The following is an 18,987-nucleotide window of genomic DNA, read 5'->3' on the forward strand; positions in this document are numbered from 1 at the left end:
ATCTTCGAAGGGAAACTTTCATCAACGATAACATAAAAAAATCCATATATCCCAAACTAATGATAGTCCTGTCCTGGGATATTTATGTACCATATATTTGTAAAAACAAATTGTAATAGAGGAAAGCATAGTCTTTGCGTTTAGGTCCAGCCCAGCAGAATCCCTTGCTAGCGTTTTGGACTTCCACTGTGACCTTATGCTGGACTCAATGATTTTAAAGGTCTTTTCCAACCTAAATGATTCTGATTCAGAAACTGACGGTGAGGTCTGGGGTAGGCGTTTAGCGGAGCACCAGCAACTCACCTGGCGAAATATACTGAAGGGGTGTCAAGCTGAAAGAGTCCCTTCAAAACAAAGGGAAACAAACTCTGAAACCCCGAGGCTCCAACAGACTCTACAGCACAGAGGCTATTTTACTAACGATCATTACGTTTCTTCTCCAAATGCGCTCGCCCAGCTTTGCCCTATTACTGCTGCCATCAGGTATGTCATGGCAAGATCCATCCTACTCAAAAATAACCCGCGGGGAGAGCAGCCAGCACGGCACCGGTACTTCCACAGAAGCGGCCACCAGGCCTCTCCGAGCCCAGCCTGGCTCGGCACCTCACGCCTATCAGCAGCAGAGCGGCTATACGCGCCGGTTTGCCCGGGTCTCTCGGCGGGGAAGCGGTCGTTGGCACGACGGGCTGCCCCTACCTGCGCTGCGGGAACTTGTGCGCGCCCGCCCGAGGCTGAGGGGAGAGGAGCGGCCCCTCAGGAGCGGCTCCCTCGGGGAGGGGGGGGGGCAGCGGCACGCCGCGGCCGTTGGGGCTAACGAACGCCCGCGCCCCCGGCGGGGAGAGGCCGCGGTGAAGGGAAACCTGCCAGAGGCGAGGAAGAGGCACCCCCCGCCACCCCCCCCTCTTGTGTTTGTTGTGCTTCGCCACTGTCCCGCCGGCGCGTCCCTCCGTGAGAGGCTGCCGCCTGACAGCTCCCCCAGCGCCGCCAGTCTCTCCCCACCTCCGAGCACACGGCGGGGTTGGCGGCGAAGAAACTCCTGCCTCAACTTTGCGTGTGCGCGTCCGCACCCGCCTGTGTTGGGGGGGGTGGGGGGGTTGTTCTCCTCGCCACCCGCCGAGAACCGTCTTTTCTTTCCCAAAAAGAGGAGGGGGGATAAAAAGGGAAAGCGACGAGGAACTACCGTCAAGCACAGGGAGTAGCCAGACGACGCTGAAGGCAGCCGAGCGTCCTGGAGAAGAGACACAAAAAGGAGAAGGGGGAAGGTGCAAAGGCACGGAAAAAAGGAGGAAGAGGGTAAAGGGGGAAGAGCTAAAGAGAAACTCCGAAGGAGGAGGAGAAGAAAGGAATAGGGACGGTGAAAGAAAAGTGTAAAAGGGAGAGCAGGCGGAGGAAGACAAAGGTGAAAACGGAGGAGGAGGAGGGGAAAGTGCAAAGGGGAGAGGAGGAGAAGAAAGAAGGGCCCTTCTCAAAATGGCATTAGGCAGGAGGGAGGGGGCGACGAGCGGCGAGTCTCCGCTGACAGCTCTGCCTGCGCCTGGCCGCCTGCCCCCTGCCCCTCTCTGCCTCGCACACACAAACGCTGAACTTACTTCTTTCTGGCTCTCTGGAAAGGGGAAGCGCCATCTTTGCGAGGCCGGCCCCTAGGTCTTTTGTCTGTGGCTGCTGCTGCTGCTGCTGGGGGGGGAGCTCCAGGCTCGGGGGGCTGCTGCTGCTGCTGAGGCGGCTCCACCACCGCCACCACCAGACTCTTGTCCTCCGTTGACATCCTAGTCAGCAGGACGAGAGAGACACATGGATGATGATGATGAGGATGAAGATGAGGATGGTGATGGGGATCCCGATGCTCCTCCTGCTCCCGCGGCTCCTCTCCTCCTCACCTCCGCCTCCTCCACCTCCGCCTCGCATTGCTGGCCTCAGCCGCCGCCGACCAGCACAGGTAGCAGGGGGAGCAGCATGGGGAGAGCAGGAGGAGGAGGGGAGGGGGGGCGAAGAGAAAGAGCGCAGAGGAAGGAAGGGTCTCACACACAATAACACCCCCTCCCCGGCTCGGCGGGGTCTGTCGGGGCTGGGGGAGGTGGCGGGCGAGGTGAAGAGAGCGAGCGGGAGGCGGCTGATCCCGCCGCTGGGCGCCCCCCCCTCTCAGAGGCCCCGGGAGCTGGCGGCGGCTCCGGCTCCTGCGCTGCCCGGCTGCGGCGGCCGCCGCTTCATTGTACACTGGCCCTGCGCCCTCCCCCCGCGCAGAGCCCCCGGGGGCGGAGGAGGAGCAGGCGGCGGCGGCGGTGGCGGAGGCGGCAGGGGCCGAGGCCGAGCGGAGGAAGTTTTGACAGCTCCAGCTGTTGTGTGTGTCGAGGGCTGAGTCCGGCCGGGCTCCGCGTCCCCTTCCCAGCCGGGCCGGGAGCAGGAAGTTTAACTTTGGGGAAAGAAGGAGGAGGAAGGGTGAAAAAGGGGGAGGAGGAAGGGGGAGGAGGAAGGGGGAGGAGGAGGCTCCCTCCCCCCTCCCCGCGGGGTGGAGAAGGGATCCCGGCGCTGCCGCCGCTGCCCTGGTGTGTAACCCCCCCCCCCCGCCTCCCTTCCCCCCCGCCAGTGCGACACATAGACACAGAACCCGCCCGCCCGCCGCCCTCCTCCCCCTGCCGCGGCCCCACACTGCGCCTGCCCGGCCCGCCCGCCCACCGCCCGTCCCACGGCGCAGACACCCATCCGCCGCCGACACTGACCTCACGGGCTCGCTTGCCGCGGCGGGTTGCGGGGAAAGCGCGGAGCCGCGGAGCGGGGACGGGACGGGACGGGACGCCACGGGGCGCTCCGCGCACCCACCCCGTACCGCGCCCCGCGGGGGCCGGCAGCTCGCTCGCTCCCCCACCCTCTCTCCGCCCTTGTTTTTTATTTATTTTGCCCCACGGCCCCGTGGAAGAGAAAAAAAAAAAAAAAAGCCCTGTCTGGATGAAAGTGGCCGCTTCGCAGCAGGGTGCCCCCGCCCCGTCCCCGCACATGGCTTGAGCTCCCCAGGACGGCGGCTCCGGGGGCAGCGCATCGCGCCCGGCCCGGCGGCGCTCGCTCCTCCCGGGGCACGGCTGGCTGCAGCCTCGGGGCAGGGAGCCCCCCCCTTCCCCCCGCCGTGCGTCTGTGTCGAGGGGCGGGGGGGGGGGGGAAGGCAGCGAGCGGCAGGGAGCCGCGGCCGCCCCGGGGGAGGGGAGGGAGGGAGCAGAGTTCAGCGCTGTGTGCGAGGGAGACAAAGTCTGGGGAGCGTGGCCGCTTTCCAGCAGCTCCGGCTGGAACAGCTGCGGCCGCTCGGGGCGGCGGGGGGGGCCTCCCCCGGGCAGGGGCCTAGCTGGCTGCCTGCCCGCCCGGCTGCGCCGCGGCTCGGGGCGGGGTTAAGCCTCATTACACGGGATTTAACGTGTCCCGGAGGCCAGGAGGGACTCCGGCTCCGAAGCGGGGGGGGAGCGCTACGGCCTCGCAGCCAGAGAAAACTCCGGCCACGGGGCGAGGAAGCGGGCCGCGCCCCCGGACTTTCCTCCCGGGCCCTGCCCCGGCGCGCACCGCCGCCCGGGGCGGGAGCGGCAGCGGAGCGGGCCCGCCGGCGGGGAGGAGGCCGCGCCGCTGCCCGCCCGGCCGAGGGCCCCCCGCCGCCGCGCCTCCGCACCGGGCGCAGCCCTGAGGGCAGCCCCTGAAGCGGCCTCCCCCTCCCCCCCCCCCCCCCGCCCCGCCTGCCTGCCTGCCGCGGCGGGCAGCGCCGCGGGGCCCCTCGCCCCAGGCCCGGGCGTCCCTCCTGCCTTCCCTCCCTGCCTCCCGCCGCCCGGAGCTGGAGCAGCGCGTGCGAAGGGAGTAATCCGGTGCACGGATGCTGAATCATGACATGGGCCGTATGGCCAGAAGAGAAGTGAACCCCGCTGCCCTGCAGCCTGCACGGGTGACTCATGGTTGGGGCGGGCGTGTTGGAGAACTTCGCTGGACGTACAGAAATCGTGGGGAGCGGTACCTCCAAGACTCGAATACGTACAAATACCTCCTGAGAGCCCTGCACTAAGTGTTTCTTCCTTGTAATTTAGGTTTCTGTTCTGTGTTTGAATCCCGGTTGATAAAATGGCCTAGGGTAGCACACAGGTACAACGAGGGAGGGAAGGAAGGAGGAGCTAATGTTTGTCACTATTTTTTTGACGTACAGATAAACACAGCAATCCAGGCCTTTACGCTGTTCTTCTGTCCCAAAATTTTCACTTGTCAGCTTCAGAAATACGAAACTAAAATGGCATGCTGTGGCAAATGCAACTTTTGCTGACTTGTTTTCCTGGGAAGCATTTCATAACAAAAAGCCTTCGTTAGTTCATTTCCTAGGTTTGTGAATAATTAAATTAGACCTTTGTGACATTTTCATACTATATGTGGACATAGATGTAATACATTTATCTCCATCTATATACATATGTATACATATGTGTATATAATTACATGAAGCCATCCCTTTCACTCAGCCATGCAAGGACAACAGCTGGATTGTTGGTGTGACTTTCTTGGCCCTATTACTGAAAATGTACTCATTTCTGCCAAATTAAAAAATATATCCTAAGCTAAATGTTTGTATTGTGAAGTCTGCAAATGACAACGTAGGTATACTGCTCACATGACTTCAGATACAGGAACTTAATCTGTTTACATGCTGTCCAACACAGAAGAAAGTGCCTTTGAATTTTGTTAACTCAGGCAAGTTAGCATAATTTAACTGAAAACATTTAATGCTATACAGGCCTTGGGTGGAGTAGAGAGAAAAAAAGCAGGGAAGGGGAGGGAGTGGGAAGTAAAAGGCCACAGCCTCGGCACAGTGGGATCGCTGGTGTGGCATTTGCTAGAGTTGCCAGGTTGCCATCTGGTCTGCTAAAAAAAATGGCCATCTCCTGAAACACCGACCGTGCATGTGCGGATCTGCTGCACATGCGCAATGGCTTGGGTGAGTCTAGGATGTGTCAGAGCTACTATGCATGTGCAAATTGATTTGAGCTGAGACACGCGAGCACGCTGTGGGCTCAGATCAACTGCTAGGTGTGTGGGGAATAACTGTCACATCCCACAGCAGGAATACGTTCAGTGAAATCACTAGATTCACTTCTCCATGCATGGTTCATCCGGTCCTCCCGTGTAAACGTTTAATACCTTTAGATCACCTGTAAGTGGTTGAGCTTTGGGCTTTGTCTCTTATGCAAAAGCGGATGTGTGTTTTTAACTTTTTTTCTCCATTGTTTTTTATATTAACTATATGTAGCTATCGCAATATAAAATCTGAGTGGAGGCAGGATGAAGTTAGCTTTGGTGTAGTGTGGTCTAGGACAAGAGCGTGTAATGGGACTTATGTCTATTAGTTATACTACTGTGCCGTATCTTGTTACGTGTCTGAACAAAGCTAGGCAGGTCTGTTCTGTGACCTGCTGCAGCCATCGCTGTGGCAATCAAAGGTGTGAAGAGCTGTGTAGGACTGAGAGACACTTGTGAGCAGGAACCTAAAGTGGAGATGGAATTGCAGGAACCTGTGTCTTTGCTAGTGTTATTTATCACTCAGTGAAAGCAGGGGGACAAGCTACGAGAAATTATGTCACCAAACATAAATCCAGTGTAGGAGTACTTTGTTGATTCAGGACATTTGAACAGCTCTGTCAGGAAAATTTTTACGTTTATACCTGGCCCACACTAGCCACCTATTATAAATTATCTTTTTCTGGAAAACACACATTTTTACAGCAAAGACGTAATATAAATGAACAGGTCCTCTGCTTTACTGAATGTAAGGAGATCTTCCTGTTCATTGTAAACTAACTCAGGTGAACTGACACACCTGATTTTTCTTTTAACTTTCAAGGGCAGGAAGCTTTGAAACTTTCTGCTAGATTTTTACATTCTAACCTTCCTTAAAATAAACTTTTCCATGTTTTTGGAATTGTTTCTGAAATACAAGGGAGACCCTTGCAGTAGTGATTAAACAAGGCATGCTAACGGTTTTAGCTTCAAACCTTCATAAGTTGTCCCAATGAGCATAATGACAGAGTGATACTTTCATAATAGAACAAGTTGAAGACGGGACGCTGTCTTAAATCAGCTAGTTAAGGAAAATGATGCTGTTACAGAAATAATTAAAGGGAAATGACAACTGGTATGTAAATACTGTTGTACCATTTTACAACTAAAGCGGTGTATGTAACAGAAATAATGAGAAAATTATTCCAGATTCTATCAGGAATGGGATCCAGATACTTTCTCTTTTATGACATTAGTCATAAAGCCAGTTTAATGATCATTCACCACTCTACATAAACCAAAAAGTTTAATTTTTGTTCTCTTTGCACCTGTGTTTCCATTGCAGTTCACCAAGTGAAGGCTTCATTTAAGATACATCAGCAACATGCTAACATTTTAGATGTTCAGTATATTGAACCACTTTGTCTTTAACCTGTGCTAAATTGATAATTGACTGTAGCGAACATCTGCTTACTTCAATATGCTGCTCTGAAAACTTGTGGTGCCGGTGCACATCCCATTTGGCTATCCTTGCTGCAAGAGCAGGAAACTGCAGGGAAAAGGTGCAGTGGGCAGTTGAGGGTAGTAACCGCATCAGCTGCCCATGGTAGGTTTTTTTCATCTGCATTCCTATTCACCCAAGTAGTTTAGAAATAGCTGAATTACTGTTTTTTCAGTATTAAAAAAAAACAACCCCAAGATAATTTAAAAGACTTCTAGAAAAAGCCTAAATCAAGTGGCAAAATCAGAATTACATCATACAAATACATGACTCTTGGTTTATTTGTACTAAACTTGGCTGGACTAAAAAAAAAAAGTTAGCATATGTTAATTGTCATATGCTAACACATGTATTGTAGAAGTCTAGTTTTAAACTTGAAATGTTTGTTTCTACTTTTCCTCAGTTTTGCTTACTTGTCATCTTGTAGATGTGTCTTACTTTAGGCAACAGCACAGCCTGGATAGTGGGTATGACATACCCTTGAGCGATGGTGACTTTCCCAGCAGTTTGGGGAGATGCTTGTTGCTGCAGATGGTGGGGGATAAGCCTCCCTTCTCATCCGGAGCAGCATTCCCAGACAGCTGGAGAATTGCAGTTATCAGGTGCTCCGGAGCAATGGACAGACAGTGTGGAGGTCCAGTCCCCCTAAAATCCATCTAACTGCTCTCTTTGGAGGCAGTGTAGTTCACAGTCTATGAGGAGAACCATTTCATTCTAGTTCTTGTTTTTTCACCTGCTCCCCACCATGAAATATTCTGACTTAACAGTCTACAAGAGCTACTCTCCGCACAAGCTAATCTAGCGTTTGTATGAACATGGGTTAATACAGTCTAGCCTCCCCATCCCCTGCCTGCTTTAACTTGATTAGTTTAGTATGTGTTAAAGGCAGCCTTGCCCACGCTGTGATATATGTGCTAACCTCACACCTTTACACCTTAGTCTCGCCAAAGCCTAAGGCCTTTTCATCATATTAAGCTGCTTAGACTGGGCTAATGTGACTGAGAAACACACCTTTTTTATCCATTAAGACAGGGCCAAAAATGTTAAGTGCTCAAGATGTAAGCCCCTAGGGCTTGTCTATATATCGAGTTATTACACGTGGAGGCTTTTATCTTCATAAGAAAATGTTCTTTTTGTGCACGCCAAAGTGTGATTTTAAAACTAGTGGTTATAGTATAACCCTCATGCAGACTCATTCATTCTGGCATCTTCTGGCTTTTTTTCAGATTAACTCTACCTTCTTTAATTAATTTAAATGAAATCAAAAAAGGTACTTGTATTGGAGTGAGTTTGTCCACATGACGAATTGCGCTTGCCTGACTCTGGTAGTAGTATTAATAATACCTTCCCGTGTGGAGAAGCTTTGTCTATTAGGAATGTTAATTTTGTACGTGTTTGCACTTAATAAGAGCATCACTTGTTTACATTTGAATCTTGTTATTTTGACAAGTGGTAGCTGATGCACTATACTGAAATTCATTAAGTTATTCCATACCAAGGCCATGATCCTGGGGATGCTAAATTAGGCAGATAAGTAACTAAATGCATAAATAGTTTCACTGAAGACAACTACCTCCTGAATAAAGTTTGTTCTGTGTTTAAGCATTTGCAGAAATGCTTAAATTCTTCCTAAACTAGCAATTTATATAATTTGTTCTTATAAGGAATGATGGACTATGTTGTATTTTGTTACCATCCATGTGAAGTCACATAAAGCATCCACAAGTTACTTACAAACTTCAGTTCCATTTGTTGTGACTTGCCTAATTTGTTGCAATTCATGTCTTGTTTACAACTTTATGAAACTGTTATTTTATAAACTTTAATATTCTGAGTTTTAGTTTTGACATATATGTGGTGGTGGGCAGCAGAGAAATAATCTTTTATGACATTATTAGTTGCATGATTTTTTAATCCCAAAAGGAAGAATGCCAGTAGTTTGAGTAAAATCGAATTAGTATCTGAAGCCAGTACACACTAAATGCTGGCTGCACTGCAGATACATGCAAGCCAGGAAAAAACCCACAGCCAGCAGCAAGCACACAGGGCAGTAGCCAGCCACTTTGTGTGCACCTCTGGGGAAAGACAATAGACTGGTGTGAAGTGAGGACTTTATCATGCAGAAAGTTAAATAAAAATGTCCAAGCAGTGTTTGCTGTTTGCAGGAGTGGTGCATTACACTCAGATTACTTAACAGAAATAATACAAACCTGGCCATCAAACAGGGGAAAGGATTTGTGTGCATTCAATCATGCATTTTTTTGAGCAGGACTATGTTTTTATGCTGTGTTTTGTACAGCACCTAGTGCATAGGGGTACTGCTTCCTTATGAGATCTTGGATGCTACGATAATAGGAATTTAGATACTATTAGTAGAAATAACCTTGTCATGTATTGCCAGTTTTGCGAGGAAATATTCTCTGTCCCAGACAGGATGGCCTCACTTTTAAAGGAGTGATAATGTGGGAGAGGCAGGTGCCTTGGGTTGAAGTCAGGTAAACACTAGGAGCCCAATCCTGTTTGCAGCTGTTTACTTCAGTAAAACTACGTGTCTGAGTAAGAAGGGCAGAATCTGGCCTTTGGTTTTTGAAGTTAATTGCAGACAATTAATGGGGACGTGTCACCTACATGAGGTCCAGCCAGAATTCAATCCTTTACTTCTTTAATAACTAATGTTTTAAACCAATTAGCTACATACCCATATGGAAACAATAGTAGAGCCTCCACAGTCAAGACTATACTGAGATCCTAAATTAAATATATAATAAAGGCTGTGCATGTGTTTTCTGGCTGAGAACAATGTTATATTTCAGCTTCAACCAAAAATTTTCTCCAAGCCATAGCCCCTCAACAAAAACACACTTTTTAATGAAAGTCCTGATACCACCTTAATTATAGCGCAGCAAACCTTACCGTCGTAATCCCATTTCATCCTTAGGCAAGGAGAGCATCCCCGGGGGCCTGGCTGCCGTTCTTTGGTAGTGACCAGTTTTGCAGAAACAGCCTTTTCCCCAATGCATTTTTTTATTTAACCTCTACTGCGCTGCCCAGGGGAAGATGCATGGGGAGCTGCTAGTGCTCATCTCCCCATGCTCCTTGCAGCCGTCCTGGCACTCCCCGCAGCCCTGGACCTGGAGGACCAAACAGCACCCAGGGAAGCCCAGCCTGCAGCCCCGCTGTTTGGCATCCCCACAGCCCCTCTGCCTGTCCCCATGGCAGCCCGTCAGGAGCCAAAACTTCAGCTCCTTTGTAGCTCCTCTGTACCACATGGTACCTGACTCTTTCCAGCAGCCCCCAAGCTGGATGCTTTGTATATGCCAGTGCCCAGAGACAATCCCCTTTTTTGCTGGCCTGCCACACTTCAGAAAAATCCTTGCTTTGGGTCCAGTAATGCAGGGGGGAACGGCTCTCCCAGTGGCAGTCCTAATCCAGGTGGGTGAGGATAGAGCTGTTTGAAAAGAAGGGCTGTGGGCACGCATGAGCAGCCTGCAGTGTTCCCAGCAGTAGTACGTTCATTTGAAGCAGCCTTGCAGTGTCTCCAGCCTTTCACAGTGTTTGGATGGGTAAGTAAAATGTGATTAGTTTCTCACTACCATATTGATTCAGTGAGTAGATTTTGTGTGTGGACTGCGATATTGACAGGACAAATTTGCAAGGCTATTTGAAGCTGGGATCTTTTCCTAACAGAAATATGGGGAGATATATATGCACATATATAAACACAAGGGTATACTTGTAGTTCTTACTTTTTTTTCTCCTGCCTCCTTAAATCAAAGTAATAAATCTATATGGTCAAAAGAGCTAGAATAATCAATCTCTCCTCACATAATTGATCTGAAAATCCTAATTAAGGCTAGAGAGAAATTAAACATAAGGTTTCTTGTTCTCTCTACAACATTGTCAAGTACAGTACAGTCTTCTATTATGGAACTCCTACAATTCTTATGTACAGAGTAAAATCATGCAGCTGAGATACTTTCCCTAAAAACAAGCAAAAGCCCTATGTCTGCTGGGAGGACATTTCTGTTATCCTGTTCCCTTCTATTTAGGTTCTCATATGGTGTTAATCACCATGGTATCTTACAGCTTTATAAAAATATAGTGCACCATATGTGATAAATCATTAATATTAAGAATGAAGATGCTGGATAAAAATATTCTTCACAAATCTAAAGCAGAAGACGTGCAGTAACGGACATACCCAGACAAGCAGCCTGAGTAAAAGGAGCATGTGTATGAATACAAGAGATGGGGTCAAAGTCATTCCTTAGGTGATAATATTGCATCCAGTCACTGTATGTGAGTGTGAATGGCATACTCGCTCCTTTCTTCCCTAACCTGTGCTACAGCACACTAAAGCAGAGGGGCTATGTGCAAGCCGTATCCTGTTCCCTACTTTGCACTGGAGAAGAGTGCCTGCCTTGCAGTGTTCAAGGTCATCAGTCAAAAGAAGATAATTTGGCAATAAATGCAAAGTAAGCTTGTGCATTTATTGTTAAATAAGTGCACACATAATTATGATCCAAACATAAAGCAAAATGAGGGACTGTACTTCCACTGGAAAGAATGCACTAGAGTGGTCATAAGTCACCCCCCAACTGGTAATCTCAGTTACATATTTTCTCATGTTTTTAATTTCCCACTTAGTTTCAGCCGGATCTGTTTTCTATTTATATTGTGTCAACACATAAAAATAATTTTCTCTTTTGTATCCCTCACTACTAAATTCTTTTTCTTGATGGAATAGCAAAAGTAATTATATTTATAAATGGAATGCCTGTTTTGCCTAAGTACCATATATAATTCTCTTCTCTAAGAGGGATTTTTATAATTCCTCCAAAAATGTCTTGGCAAGGATCAGCCCACCAGTTGGTGGTGTGGATCCAGCCTGTAGGGACAGAACTCAGGATTCTGATCCCTTCGGCCAACAGGTAGGAGGGCACCACAGAAAAAATGCTCTAGTTCGTCTGAGAGAATGATGCTGATGTTAAATATGTGTGGTTATTAAGCACCCTAGAAAGCAAATTCACTGAGAATTGCTTCCCACCTGTGGATTTCGCTATTCAGCACAGAATTATTTTGGCAACTGGAGCATTCTTCATTGTGGATGGCTGTGGGAAGATATTAATCCTGCTCTTCAAGTAAGATATACTCACTGATCTAGTAGACCTGTTCCACCTCTACTGTATCATATTGTGAAAGGAAATCAAACAAATCCCAAGTGAAAGGACGGGTAATCTCGAGTCCTTCTTATCCCCTTTCTACCTTCTTTTTCAGCTGCTTTCCACAGGCAAGTTCAGATGTCCCTTGCTCAGTAAGAGTAGAGCAGAGGGAGATCTGTTGCGAGCTCTGCATTAAGGGCAGTTCAGTTTTTCATCTCTGGGCACTCCTTGAGAAAACCTCAATCAAAATCATTGTGTGGGGATGGTGGATCCTAGCCACGAACAGTTCACAGCTTGCTCACTGGATGAAACAGCGACAGGCCTCCTGGAGCTGATCTGCATTACAGGAAGAGAAAATCATGATTTTCTTACTGGCTTGTGCTGTCTATATGTGCATGTGTATTCTTTTATTCTAGTTTCTCTAATATTTGCTTTGATTAAAGGTTATTCCAGGGTACCTACAAAGCAGTGAGACATTCTATTCCTACAGATGTGGCAAGCTTGAGGAAGGTTGTATTGGAGCATTCTAAATCCATTTCCCATGTGGTTTGGGAGCTGCAAACGTAGGGATCTACATGGAAGAGATGTGGCTGATGTAAGACAAGAGGTCCTTGGCCTTGCTCAAAAGAGTGCCTAAACCTCTAGAGTCTCACAGGGTTTGATACAGGACCCTGTGGTGTAGTTAGTATTTCCACAGGTACCAGTTCCTCAGCTGCTGGAGCTTCCATTACCCAGTTTTCACTGAAACTAGAGTATGATCAGCAGAAGCAAACACGTACTGCTGCTGAAGCTCAGCAGCTCCCACTCTGGTATCTTTAACATAAATCAGTTTAAACTAACAGGGAAGTTTAATAGCCACATCAGTGACTCAGCAACTAGCACACGTTTGTGTCTGCCATCTGTGCAGGAAGGGGTCCTCCACTAGAAAGGCAGGGATGTCACATCGTCGGCCACTGCAATGAAATCCATCAGGGCAGTGAACATGAGTCCCAGGAGTGCCTGTGCTGCAGTGCCCTAGTTTATGCAGATACTTTGAACAAGCGAGCTCATGTGCCACTAACAGTGTTGTTCCTGCAGTGTCAGCTACAGAAACCCATCAAACTGGGTATGCTCCTGGGTGGTTAGCCCCAGCACTCCATGGCTCTATTGCTATCCTCTTAGTAAGTATGACTTAGCTCCTTTAAAGCTCTGGCTACATAAGCTGCATCCTCTGAAGTACAGAGAAACCCAAGTCCATTTCCCACTTCACTGTACATTTAATCAGAGGCCTCTCAGAAGTTTTAGACTGTAGTCTTTCTTTTTCCGTGTGTACTCTTACTGAGGGTTCATGTTTATTTAAGATTTAACTTTATGAGCAGTTTTCCTTTATGTCAGTAATTCATATACACAATACAAATTTGGTCTGTTGCCTCATCTTTTGCATTCAGCTGGTTTGACTGATCTAACATTGCTGATTTACCGGTATAATTTAGCTTGTCTGAAAAGAAGGAAGTTTGATGTTGGCTGAAATAAAATTCTGAGATGCCTATGGAGTTTTATTGCCCTAGATTTTTGGATTGCTGTTTATTTAAAAAAGTAGGCAGAACTCTGACTTTAGATTTTCAGGAATGACTACATTATGTCAGTGTTGCTAATTATTTGAGTCAAGTCATTGTGGTTAGCCAATCTTGTTTTCTGTCTCTGTGGTAAGATTCTAAATCCAGAAGGCTAACCTCAATGCTCCCCCAAGAAAGCAGGCGGAGATGACAGTGCATTTCCTTCTCTGACCTCTGTAGTCAAATTTTATAGAAAGATGGAATCTATCAAATTAGACCGAACACCAGATCACCTCCATGAGAATGAAAGGGTCAAACCCTGTTCCTGTAGCGATATGTGGAACAAAAATGTACTGAAACATATTTCTTAAATTCATTTCTCTTTAGAAATTGTTTTTCTACTAAATTCAGACTATGAACTGTAAAATTCTGTCATGCTTGTGAGTTACACATGGTTATGTATCATTTCAGAGCAAATTTGAGGTTATTTAGATTTCTGAATTCTGCATTTCAGTACTGCAAGATTGTGCATGTATACTTGTCTTGAATTTCCTGAGTTTGTAACGTTTTTGGGGGGATAATTATAATATTCTGATTTCTTTACATAACTCTGGCTTAACATGATTTCTTTGGGGACAATTCCTTGTTCAATACACACTTCTGATACAGGGAGGGGAGGAGGAAGCTTTAAGGGAGATCCTCCCCTGCATTCACTTCTGCCTTCATCTCCTTTCCTAGTGCTGATACTAGTTCCGAGTGCAGAGTTGCAGCTTCATGTGAGCAGTGCCAAGATTGGGGCTGAAAGGGTGAGCAAAAATGCACCTACAAGCGGGCCTGGACAGCCCTGCTGCTGTCGCACTGAGCGGGCAGCCCAGGCTGAGTGATGCAGCATGAGAAACGGGTCTGCTCCTCCTGGGGCAGCGCTGGGCTGAATCACTCCTCCCGTGACAAGGGCCACGTTGCAGACCCTCAGCACCTCCTCTCAGTTCACACAGGGGTTGTGTCTCTCCTTCCAATTAGCAACATAATCATCCATGAACGTGAACTAAAGAACTCGGTCCCACCCAGAAGGGACTGGAGCCTGTTTAATGAGTGGAAGATATATAATATCAGCATTACGTCATATCAAAAACTTGGCTTGTCATCATGAAATTCACTTGTACGCTCTGCTTGCACCACTGGAGCTGTGCAAAGCAGCTGAAGCGAACTGGCCGTTTGGACCAGGCTTAACTCCTACTTTAAATCGCAGGATTATGATGACAGAGCAGGAGTATTCACTGTGCTGGAGCTGCCTCCTGAGTGACCACTGGGCAGCCCTGGCATTTTTCAGATCAGTGACAGATCAGACCAATGACAGGAGGTGGGTGACCAAGAAGCCTACCGACAACCCTTTGCATGTGGTTGAACGGACTGGTGAGTACACAATTCCCTCTAACTGGAGGATTTCAAACAATAAAAGCTTCCATGGTTTGGAAACTAACTCTAATAGTGGAAGGACAGCTGGCCACTTTGTCACCGCTGCCACTTTGGCGTTACTTAAGACTGACCTGAATTCTTGATCTGGCCAGTCTGTTGATCTGTAATCATAGCGATCCGTTAATTACTTGGCTTAATTACAGCTAATTTATTCTAGTGAAAGGTTTAGCTGTATGTAGATTTTTAAGTTTCCGTGTTATTCTTCATTGAGATAATTTTGAGGCATAAAAGATATAGCAACCAATGCCTTATAACAACCCATTTCAGAAAGAATGTGGAACTTTACTAGTAAATTCTCAATACAATATTCTTCACTCAGGCAGTAAATATCATAGCCGTGAGAAACATCCTGATTCTTCACGCACGCAACAGGGAATTGGAATCCCTCTCAATAGCATTTCAGCCATGCACTTACGACCTGTACTTCCATAATACCTCTTTGCTGTGATACTAGCACCAGGTGTACTGTCGGTACACCTTCCTTTTCATGTTATCTTGATAGAAAGATGCAGTTAGCAAATGGCATCAGGTATTAATGCAGAAGTGACCTTTTAATGTCATGCACAGATACACAAAGAAAGAGCTGCCACTGAAAACTTCTGATTAAAGATAAAAGTAGAGAGCCTGTAAAAACAGTAAGATAAAAAGTAAATCCATTTGCCCTGAGTTTCTCCTGCTATCCCACCTCCTACTCTAAATTGATGTTGTCAGCACTCATAATGTTATCACAAGTCTTGTGATGTTTGATGTTTCACTCCTTACACTCCAGCTACTAGAGTTGTGTAATGAGGTTAGAAACTCAGCTTTCCTCTTTCTTTAATTTAAGTAAGTTTCTAGTCCTAATGGTTAGAGTATAAAGCTTGCAAATGTGACCCAGGTGCACCCTAACGGCTCAAAAAACAGAAAGCAAAGTAAAAGAGCTCCACATTTATCATTTTACAGACAGGCTTATGATTTTGAGTGTCAAACTGTAGTTCTTGAACATTTGGAGCTGGCAATAGTGGCTTGAAAAAAAAGTACCTGAACAAAGTACCACAATATGTTGCATTTTCCAGGGAAGCATAGTAGTCGTTATACCAACAATGACAATTCTCTTTTCAGACACGGACATTTTCCTATTTACTTTGTTACACAGCATCTCAGGGTTCAGCCCCAGTCTGACTGGGCTGGAGGGGATCATACTGATGTGTAGCCATATTGCTTGATGTTGGAGGGCTGTCATGGTTTAACCCCAGCTGGCAACTAAGCCCCACCCAGCCGCTCGCTCACTCCCCCACAGTGGGATGGGGGAGAGAAGCAGCAGGGTAAAAGTGAGAAAACTCATGGGCTGAGATAAAGACAGTTGAATAGGTAAAGCAAAAGCTGTGCATGCAAGCAAAGCAAAACAAGGAATTCCTTTCACGCCTTCCCATGGGCAGGCAGGTGTTCAGCCATCTCCAGGAAAGCAGGGCTCCATCACGCGCAACGGCTACTTGGGAAGACAAACGCCATCACTCCGAACAACCCCCACTTCCTTCTTCTTCCCCAGCTTTCTATGCTGAGCATGACATCCTATGGTATGGAATAGCCCTTTGGTCAGTTGGGGTCAGCTGTCCCAGCTGTGTCCCCTCCCAGCTTCTTGTGCACCCCCAGCCTCCTCGCTGGTGGGGTGGGGTGAGGAGCAGAAGAGGCCTTGACTCTGTGTAAGCACTGCTCAGCAGTAACGAAAACATCCCTGTGTGATCAACACTGTTTTCAGCACAAATCCAAACCATAGCCCCATACTAGCTACTGTGAAGAAAATTAACTCTATCCCAGCCAAAACGAGCACAAGGACTCACACCGCTTGCTTGTGCTAACATAGAGGAAAAGTTTTGCAGCACTCCTTAGTCCCCTGGCATGTCTGTGCTTAACACCTGTAAAAGCAGGAATGTTCTAACCTCCAGTCTTGGAAGGTGATCTGCCTTTCATAAAGGTCCAGCAAGAAACTAGGAATACTCCACCCCTGCCAATGCAGCAACAAAGGGGCAAACCAACCAAGCAAATGCAAGTGTGTAAATACAAGAACATTGAAAATGGTTGGGTTGACTTAAGGAGCCCAAAATGTACCAAGTGCGGTTTTGATGAACAGACCAAAAATACTCAGCCGTTGGTTTTGGAAAACCAAGCTCCCAATAGCAACAACGCAGTTTTGAAGGAGTCACAATATTTAAATGGAGTTCCAAATTATGAAAGACTTAACAGTATATCACTAAAAATATGAATTATACCTAGAACTGAAGAGGTATCCAAAGCAGTGAGCAGAGCCTGAGTGTTGTATGGGCACAGTGTCAAAACTTCTCTGCAGTCCACAGACTGGTGATCCCAAAGGTCCCTTTCTACTTGCCCTAAATTATTGTGTAATCCACTCTGGAGGTTTCAAACTTAGAGATAATTGTGGCAGAGTTTAATTGCAAAGAAGAGGTGGAAGTCTCTGAGACCCAACTTCTACATGAGTAAACAGAATACATAGGGATGTTATGTTTCACAAGTATAAATATATGTGACAAACTAAAATTGGATAATATGTTTAAGTAAGTAGTATTTGAAACTGAACTAAAGAAGATCATTGATCCTATACTGACTCTGTTACTACTTTTGACCTTGAATTCAGCAGTAATTTCCACGTCGTAATTTCCATGAGACTGCCACATTCCTTCTAAACTGCTTCCCCTGTAGGGAGCTGAAGAAACTATTATTGAATTTTGATCGCTTTGCTGAGTGTTTCAAAGAGCACGTACATTTTTGTGCATCGTGACCCACTTTATTTAAGGCAATGGACTTATATTTTTTATCTCTATATTAAAGCACTGTGCAAAATCTGTGTCTTGCAAGAGGTATATTCTTCAGCCTTAGGAACTTCTAAATTACTTGGAAAAGTAGACTGAAAATTCATCTCCAGGATATGCAAAACATTGGAAGGGTCTACATCTTTCTTACGTTAGTTTCTGTGAAGAGGAACTGCACTTTCTCTTCATGCTCCCTCTCTTTCTTTGTAATCCTTTCCAGCTTCTTTCTAGCTCTATTATCTCTAATTACTTTCAAATATACCCAAATCATCATCCCTGTATTGAAATGAACTGTCTCTTATTCTCAGCTGTGCAGGCCTCTGCTGCTGTGGTACCAAAGTCAGGTGTATTTCTAAAATCTAAAATGAGCAAGGTTTAAAAGATTGTCCCACCTTTATTGTTCCTGCTTCCACTGCAGTCTATGGCAAGGCTTCTGTTGCTCTGGCAGGACAATTTAATGCTAGTTGTGGTTGTTTTTTAAATAATGGGAAGTGTATAAACTCCTTGTGGTACAGCTCTGTACCACAGTACAGAAAGCAGTAGATAAAGCTGCTTTCAAGCCATTGATTTGACTTTGAAACTCCACCACATATGAATTAAAATGCTAGAATTGCCGTCCTGTGAGTCTGTCTCCTTTTCTGCCTCACTAAGCATTAATTATTGTGGTCTCGACACTCTGTTCTGCCCTTTTCTTCTCTCTCCTCCTCCCCACTCCCCACTGTCACTCCAATGGCTGGGGAGTCTTCCCAGTAAAGCAATCCAGTTCATCTCCCAATAAAGGGCCATCAGCCAACACATTCTGGGCCTAAATTCATCTCATAAATATTGGTACAGGCTTAAATAAATGCAGTCCCTCAGTTAATGTACTAGATTTCAATGGAATTACATGGGGAATTAATTTTCCTCTGTCTGTAGTCTGAAAAACAATAAAATAGGGAAATGCTTAGAATCTATGGCTCAGCTTTCCAAACTGGTTGAAAGACTGGTTCTTGCATGTTGCCCATGAATGTAGACTGTAGCAAGATACTCCTGATGGGCGGCTCCTTCCCATACAAACACATAATGTGTTAGGCCTTACTGATAAAGACAAAAGCACCTCTAGTTGGCAACTCCATTGAGAGTCAGCCTGCAGACCTGTATGGTTATTGGTTCCATGTAATGGCATGCGTTTTAGTATGTGTGTGTAATTTCTGCTACATGTGACGACACCTATTTTTGTATGTTTATCTCCTTGGATAATAACACGAGTTACCATTTACGTAGCACTTTAGAAAGAAGGGTACCAACAGCAGTTGCAGGAATTAATCTGACAAGGTCCAGCAGAGCGCATACAGTTGGTCTGACGTGCTGGCATATGTAATACTTTTTTAACTCTGGGTGCTTTGTGACTTGTTCTAGTACCTAAGCGAAAAGTCGAATATCAGGCTATTCTAGTACAACTGGATGGGAAGACACACAAACAAAGAACTCGTGATGAACTTTTCAGCTAAAACTTCATT

At 46.6% G+C, this 18,987-nt stretch overlaps 1 protein-coding gene and 1 long non-coding RNA gene across 16 annotated transcripts in view; one reads left to right on the forward strand and one right to left on the reverse strand.

Annotated features, from left to right (window-relative positions):
- The window catches only part of KMT2C (lysine methyltransferase 2C), a 203,421-nt gene extending 200,587 nt beyond the window's left edge, over window positions 1-2,834 (reverse strand). For 12 of the 13 annotated variants that reach the window (XM_075492360.1, XM_075492358.1, XM_075492365.1 and 9 more), the window contains exons 1-2: window positions 1,878-2,012; window positions 1,590-1,766 (exon numbers count right to left, since the gene is read on the reverse strand). In XM_075492360.1, coding sequence (XP_075348475.1) covers window positions 1,590-1,765 — 176 coding nt within the window. In that variant the 5' untranslated portion in view covers window position 1,766; window positions 1,878-2,012. Of the gene's footprint in view, window positions 1-1,589; window positions 1,767-1,877; window positions 2,013-2,717 lie in introns of those variants that run through there. The other variant, XM_075492363.1, reaches the window with a different exon arrangement.
- The window catches only part of LOC142405274 (uncharacterized), a 33,767-nt gene continuing 16,584 nt past the window's right edge, over window positions 1,805-18,987 (forward strand). For 2 of the 3 annotated variants that reach the window (XR_012774112.1, XR_012774114.1), the window contains exons 1-2: window positions 1,805-1,936; window positions 13,944-14,618. This is a non-coding gene — a long non-coding RNA (uncharacterized LOC142405274). The remainder of the gene's footprint in view (window positions 1,937-13,943; window positions 14,619-18,987) is intronic. The other variant, XR_012774113.1, reaches the window with a different exon arrangement.

Source organism: Mycteria americana, chromosome 2 (genome assembly GCF_035582795.1).
Source record: "Mycteria americana isolate JAX WOST 10 ecotype Jacksonville Zoo and Gardens chromosome 2, USCA_MyAme_1.0, whole genome shotgun sequence".
Classification (NCBI taxonomy): Eukaryota; Metazoa; Chordata; class Aves; order Ciconiiformes; family Ciconiidae; genus Mycteria; species Mycteria americana.